Source organism: Lingula anatina, chromosome 4, assembly GCF_051362555.1.
Source record: "Lingula anatina isolate TDL-2025a chromosome 4, LinAna3.0, whole genome shotgun sequence".
Taxonomy (NCBI): domain Eukaryota; kingdom Metazoa; phylum Brachiopoda; class Lingulata; order Lingulida; family Lingulidae; genus Lingula; species Lingula anatina.
The window spans coordinates 14,079,107-14,086,945 of NC_141770.1; the positions used below are offsets into that span (position 1 = coordinate 14,079,107).

At 35.1% G+C, this 7,839-nt stretch overlaps 3 protein-coding genes across 3 annotated transcripts in view; all 3 read left to right on the plus strand.

Moving 5' to 3' along the window:
* Nucleotides 1–7,839, plus strand: part of LOC106180385 (uncharacterized) — a 133,837-nt gene that overhangs the window by 93,841 nt on the left and 32,157 nt on the right. The gene's annotated exons all lie outside the window — the stretch shown is intronic.
* Nucleotides 144–3,027, plus strand: LOC106180378 (uncharacterized). The gene has a single exon (XM_013564355.2). The coding sequence runs from the start codon at nt 238–240 to the stop codon at nt 2,485–2,487; it is 2,250 nt and encodes a 749-aa protein (XP_013419809.2). The 5' UTR covers nt 144–237; the 3' UTR covers nt 2,488–3,027.
* On the plus strand, nt 4,022–7,765 carry LOC106180374 (uncharacterized). The gene has a single exon (XM_013564348.2). The coding sequence runs from the start codon at nt 4,234–4,236 to the stop codon at nt 6,793–6,795; it is 2,562 nt and encodes an 853-aa protein (XP_013419802.2). The 5' UTR covers nt 4,022–4,233; the 3' UTR covers nt 6,796–7,765.

The following is a 7,839-nucleotide window of genomic DNA, read 5'->3' on the forward strand; positions in this document are numbered from 1 at the left end:
ATAAACATTACAAAGAACAATTGTGTCAAAAGCGTGTAACACAGTGACCTGTTGTTAAGAAATTAACAAGACAGATTTGCCAGACCTAACTTTTACGTAAAATTGAAATTGATAATAATTAAAAAGTGCAATAAATTGTATTATCGGAATATAGTAGCTTCCCTTTATTACTGTGCATCCGTTTTTCTTAGTTCATTACTGTGAAATATCCTTTAGAAGGAGATATTCACACTGATAATGTCCACGACTTCGGAAAATGGAATTAAAGAGAGCATTTATCATGAAAAGTATACTCCACCAATTACTTTGCTTGGTAAAGTACGTGAAAACTCGATTGCCAACGGGCAAGGTGGTGAGTTTCAAGAGAAAATCATTGTAAACGGAGTAGTAGATGCGAATTGTGGTGTTGGGACAATAACAGGTAACGATCACGGTGAAGAAACTGACGGGGATGCGAAGATGCCTTTTCCACTTCCTCCTCACTGTCATGATAACGAGGATCGGCTTCTTGCTACTGAAATTCCCACAGCTACTACAAGCAAAGATTCAGAAATAAACCAAAAATGTTGCATATGTGGTCCACCAAAAGGCACCAGTAAACCCGAGTACACAAAGCTATCCTTATTTCCTAGTGTTCAGAGAGAGGTTCATGAACTTTTAAAGATTTTAACTGCTCCAGATGATTCGGATGCCTGTTGTGAAAGATGTCTTGGTTTTATGAAAACTCTTATAAAACTAAAAAATGACTTTTTGAGTATGAAGAGATTAATTATATCACTTAACGCTGATGCACAACTAGAACTATCAAAGACCATTAACCATACAGAATTAGAAGAAGAAGAACACGGTTTGAATGATCAAGAAAATGAAACGCACAATTCGGACAACCAAGAACAAACCAGTGAGGTTTTAATCAAGAAAGAAACCATATATGGCTTTGGATATGAGGAAACTTGCGACAGGAATCTTCCACCTGCAGATGAATGTGGATCACATGAAAGTACTCACACTGGGCAGAGACATTATATGTATATATTGCATCCATTCAGATGTCAGAATTGTAATGAAAAATTTTTCAACAAGAGTGCTTTCTTAAAACACAACGAAGAGTGTATGAAAGATGATGTTACATCTACAATGGAAACAGAATCTGTGGTAAAGAATGACAAGAAAACTTCCATTGACACTGGAACAAAATCAATTACTTATTTGCATTGCGATAAAACATTCAGTAAGGATAATGAACGAACAAGGCATAAAAAAATCCATCAATTGAATTGTTCTTATTGTGGTAAATCTTTTATGAGGACAAGTGCTCTTAAAAGGCATGAGAAAATTCATGCTATATACACTTGCTCTCATTGTGATAGAACATTCAAGAGGAAAGTGGATCTTGTTTCACATGCAGTCATTCACACAGATGACAGACTCAAATGTAAAAGTTGTGAAAAGACTTTTACCAGGATGGCTGATCTAGTGGAACATGGAAAAACCCATGAGTTAAAGTGCCGTCATTGTGATAAATCTTGCTGGGGACCCAGAGCTCTTAAAAAACATGAGAAGATCCACACTGATGAAAAGAAACACAAATGTAACCACTGTGGCAAGCCCTTTGCCTATCGTTGTTATTTGAAGAAACATATGGAAATTCACACTGGGAAAATTCACACTAGGAAAAGAAAAAAATTGCGTGCTACTACTGGTAGTACATACATGTACACTTGCTCACATTGTGATAGAACATTCAAGAGGAAAGTGCATCTTGTTTCCCATGCAGTCATTCACAAAGATGACAGACTCAAATGTAAAAGTTGTGAAGAGACTTTTACCAGGATGGCTGATCTAGTGGAACATGGAAAAATCCATGAATTAATATGCTCTCACTGTGGTAAATCTTGTTGGGGACCCAGAGCTCTTAAAAAGCATGAGAAAATCCACACTGAAAAAAAGAAACACAAATGTAACCACTGTGGCAAGCCCTTTGCCTATGCTTGTTATTTAAAGATACATATGAGAATTCACACTGGAGAAAAACCATATAGGTGCACATACTGTACAAAAAGTTTTGCTTTAGGTCCATGTTTGAAAATTCATATAATGAACAAGCACACTGGAGAAAAGCCATACAAATGCCAATATTGTGAACGAGGATTTTCTGTCAAAATTGCTTGTATAGAACATGAACGCACTCACACTGGCGAGAGGCCATTTAAGTGTGATTTTTGTGACAAAAGTTTTAAGTCAAGATCACATTGGTTAAGTCATGTGAAAAATCACCAAGGTATTTTAAAACCACTGGTTTGTTCTTACTGTGGAAAAAGATTTACAGTCAGGAGTTTACTTGTGATACATGAAAGAACTCACACTGGAGAGAAGCCATTCAAATGTAATTACTGTGACAAAAGATTCATAAGAAAAAATAAATGTAATGAACATGAAAGGATTCACACCAGAGATAAAACTGTCAAAATTAAACCAAACCAATAAAAAGGTGAAAAATGAACTAAAATTAAGAAAAGTAATGCTGAGATCCTGTGAAGACATAGTATCCTAGTGGTGTAAATATGAGTTGAAACTTGGACAGTACAGTGGCTAGACTGATGTTTGACATGTACATAACTTGTAGACCCCAGCACAGTGAAAACACATTCAGACCTCAGCACATGGAAAATGCATTTAGATCACAGTGCATGCATACCTCATTTAGGGGTCCACACTCTAGTAATGTGTTTTCTACTCCAGAGGCACTGAGAGAATCCAAATCCATACATGTAAAGCGTGCACTGTCAGGAACATGAATACATTTTCCCACAGTATACGCCTGACAGGAATCAGGACTTATGAAAAATTGCTTTACCTCAAATAAAAGTTTGCATATTTAGTGCTTTTTAGTTATGATATACATAGAAGTGTGTTAAAAAAATTCATTTACAACTCAGAAATGAAGCCTTCAATAAATACATAATAAAAATATGAAAATATAAGAAAATAACATTTAATGAATAAATATAAATAATAAAACTTGTATATACACTTGTTTTTTATTTTTTTTTTATTTTATTTTTTTTTTTACATTATCACTGGAAAACGTCCTGATTGGAATGAAAGGTATGAAAAAGTACATTATGTATATATGTATGTATATATCAAACCAAAGGCTGAAATGTTAGGACCAATTTTTATTAAACATTAATGTGCAAGACTTAAAACAGAGAGAAATATTTTATTTTACATGTGGTATAAGTGGAATCGATTATCATCATGCAGAACTAAGTAACAATTTAAAGGCTCAGATGATTAATAAAACTAATTAGAAAAATTACTTTGCAGAACATTACAATTGGACATTTTTATCTTTACTTTTAATATCATAAGTTTTCAGTTTGAAAAAATCCTTTTGATTTTCTTTTTTGGTTGTTATGTCCACAGGACATTTTTATGGATTTTATACCTTTCCTCTCTCTCTCCCTCATTCTATTATTAAGGAGGAGTACCTAAGTAGTGCAAGTGTGTACATGTATTGGTGCAGGAAGTATCGGAGCGGAGACGTAAAGAATAGGGATGTTATCTTACTGCATGCTCACAGCAGTAGGACCATATAATACTAGTACGCATAAAATTATTTTTTTCCTTTAATTCATATTGAAATAACTACACTGTATATTAATGATAGAAAACACTGTTGAAGAACCCTGTTGCGTCTTAAAATGCACAACGTCAGCCCTCTGGTGTTCTTTGTTGTTTTTAACGAGCACCAGATAATTCCAACCATGATAAACTGGTGCTCCCCCCCCCCCCCCCCCCCCCCCCCCCCCTTCTTGGCCCATTTCGCCACTCGGCAAATCAAGACAAGCTACACATTTAGATAGATAGATGTAATTATTGCGCAGCTTATGGTACTCTAAAATACTTTGACAGTAACGAACAATTCAGAAAACAGCTAGATTAGCGAGATATGCCCGACTTCACTCTTAGTCTACGTAAAACAGAAATTACCCGCTTTGAAAATAGCAATAAATTGTATTATCGGGTGTTAGTAATTTTCCGTTATCTCTGTACATTTGCTCTTTGTCTGTCATGTCACAGTGCGAATTTAGTGGGAATCTTTGTGGACATTAGTGGACATTTGAAGGCCAGTCTCATTAAAGTCATGCCCAGCTTCTGCTATGATGGTAATTTGATATATTTCACCCATTGTGAAATTTTCTTGAGGAAGAGATCTCTACATCGATAATGTCCACGACTGCGGGAGATGAGATGGAAAGTACCAGTACTTATAATGACAAAGAGATTAATTACGGTACTCCGTCGATTTCTTTGCCTGATGAAATAAGTAAAAGCTCAATTGCTCAGGGACAAGACGGGGAGTTAGAGCGAGAGGAAACAATTTCAAACAAAGTTGATGCCAGTCCAGGAGATGGAACAATAACGGGTAACAATCGACAGTCACAACTTGTTGCAAGCAGTGAAGAAAAAGATGATGGTGATGGGCAGTTGCCTCTTCCTCTTCGTCACAATCATGACAACAGAGATCAGCTCCTTACCACCGAAATGTCCACGGGTGCTACAGATAAAGATTCAGAACTCAACCATAGATGTTTCATATGTGGTCCACCAAAAGACGCCCATAAAACTGAGTACACAAAGCTATCCTTATTTCCTGGTGTTGAGAAAGAAGTCCGTGAACTTTTAAAGATATTAACTGCTCCAGACAATTCGGATGTCTGTTGTGATAGATGCCTGGGTTTTATGAAAACTTTTATAAGACTGAAAAATGATTTTTTGAGCATGAGGCGGAAAATAATTGCTCTTCATATTGATGCACAGCTAGAACTGTCAAAGAATGCTATCCATAAGGAATCAGAGGAGGAATATCACGATTTGAGTGATCAAGAAAATAAAGCACACGATTTGGACAACCAAGGACAAAATAGTGAAGTTTTAGTCAAACAAGAAGTCATTGATTATGGATTTGAAGATGATAATAATCTTGATGAAAAACTGGAATGTTTAAAGAAATGCAGGTGTCAGCACTGCAGTCTAAGTTTTACAGGAATGAATGATTTAAAGATGCATCTTATGAAGGAACATGAAAATATTCACACTGGAAAAAAGCCATTTAAATGTCAATATTGTGATAGTTCTTTTCGTAGAAAAAACAACTGCGTTCAGCATGAAAAAAGACACAGAATGTTTAAATGTAAAATTTGCTACAAGAACTTTGCAACTGCAGATGAACATAATTCACATAAAGGTACCCACACTAGACAAAAAAATTATATCTCAATATTGCATTCATCCAAATGTCAAAACTGTAATGAAAAATTTTTCAACAAGATGGCATTCTTAAAACACAAACAAAAGTGTGTAAAACATGCTGTTACATCTGCAAAGAAAACTAAATCTGTGATAAAGAATGACAAGAGGAAAAAGACCAGTGATTCTGGAACAAAATTATTTCAGTGTTCGTATTGTGATAAATTATTGAGTAAGAGAAATGCACTTATTATGCATGAGAAAATACATAATAGTAAAAGAGTTTTAAAATGTGAGCATTGTGAAAAATCATTTACTAGGACAGTTGATTTGGTAGAACATGAAAAAATTCATGAATTGAAATGTTCTTATTGTAATAAGTCTTACTGGGGGACAAGAGCTCTGAAAAGGCATGAGAAAATTCACAGTAGTGAAAAATCGCACCTTATATACACTTGCTCATATTGTGATAGAACATTCACCAGGAGAAGGGCACTTGATTTGCATGAAGTCATACACAAAGACGACAGACTTAAGTGTAAAAGTTGTGAAAAGACTTTTACCAGGAAGGCTGACCTAGTGGAACATGAAAGAATCCACGAATTAAAGTGCTCCCACTGTGGTAAATCTTGTTGGGGAATCAGAGCTCTTAACAGGCATGAAAAAATACACACTGGTGAAAAGCCACACAAATGTAAACACTGTGGCAAGTCCTTTGCCTATGGTAGAGAATTGGAGGCACATATGAGAACTCACACTGGAGAAAAGCCATATTTATGTCAATACTGTACCCAAAGTTTTGCTTTAAACTCAACTTTGAAAATGCATGAAATGACGAAACACACTGGAGAAAAACCACATAAGTGTCAGTATTGTGGTAAGGGATTTCCAGCTAAGCTAGCTTGTGAAGAACATGAACGATTTCACACTGGTGAAAAGCCATTCAAGTGTGATTTTTGTGACCGACGTTTTGTAAGGAAGGCAAATTGGAGAGATCATATAAAGACCCATTTAGGAATTAAACCACAGGTTTGTTCTTTCTGTGGAAAAGGATTTCGTGACAGAGGCACCCTTGCTATACATGAAAGGACACACACAGGAGAGAGGCCATTTCGATGTAAATACTGTGATAAAACATTCATTAGAAAGTCTAAATGTAACGCACACGAAAAAAGTCACACAGGAGAAAAAATGTCCAGGAAACAACCATCTGATGATAAATTGAAAAGTCAGAATAGGGTTAGTAAAAATAAGCATGCTGAAGACAACAGCAGTAGAAGTAACCATTCTAATGGCTTGGTAATGAGTCAACAGTTGGACAGTTCATTCATCAGTCAGCAGTTTGACAGCACATATAGAACCCAGCACAGTGAGAGCACATACAGACCTCAGCACACTGACAGTACATTGAGATCTCAGCACATGGAAACCTCATTTAGTGGTCCACACTCCAGTAATGTGTTCCCTGCTCCAGAGGCTGTTTATCATGGAGATAATCCTAATCCCTATGGGTATAACATGTATATGCCAGGAATGTGATGGCTTTTATAACTGAGAAACAGACATATGCAAGTGAGATTTTCCTCAGTTAAAATTATGGATATTACAAACTAAGAATTAATAAAGAAATACATTGGTGCATAAGAGAAAAAAAGTAATTTTACTATTGTTATGATTTTTATTATTTATTTTTTATTTATATATATTTTTTTTGGAGCGGGGGGGGGGGAGGATTAAGCCAAGAAGTTAGCTGTGTATATAGCATATTTATTTTAAGAGAATGTTTGATAACGATAAATGAATTTTTAGTCCTCCCCTTAAAATTTAAACAAAAAATGCTGTGTTCATTTTCAATTGCAGTATTATTATCAAATTAATAATAATAATAATAATATATAGTCATGATAGTGATATCTATTTTGGGTGCATTCCCAGAGATTTAGATCGATCCAGGGATTAAGATTTTGATCGACCTAACTCCCTGGGGGTTCACGCTAAATTGCAGTCAGCCGAGCGCACACCATAGTTAATTACCCCTTTACAGCTTTTAGTAGGCGGGAAAGACGCTTAAGCCGGCTAAGCTGACTGTAATCTAGTGAGACTCCCCGCAGGGATAGATCGATCTAAAATCTATGGAAATGGGGTCTTATAGTTTTGAATCCAAATTACATCCAATATACTTTACAATATGAATACAAAATAGCAGATGCAAGTTAAAGAAAAGGAGAACAATTGACATGAATTAAACAAATTGTTTAAATTATGTGAAATTTAAAGTTACTTCATCAAGTCCATTAAACAGTCATGAAAAACTCAACTCATCATTGCAGTGATATTAAAAAAGAAAAAAAATCATGTTTTAAAATCCCCTGTAAAGTTTCTGGAGAGGCTGTATTCCATTGTTAAAGTAAAAATAAATTCTATTCATTTTGTGCAGCAGCTTTAAATGAGTTGCCCCATGTGTTTGATAGTTGGTTTTGAAAAATTCTATTAAAAAATCAAAAGTGAATTTTATGTATATGCTTGTTATGTTATGTAGCTTTTAGGCTTTTTACTAACCTCTTTTAAAATTTTTTTTTTTTT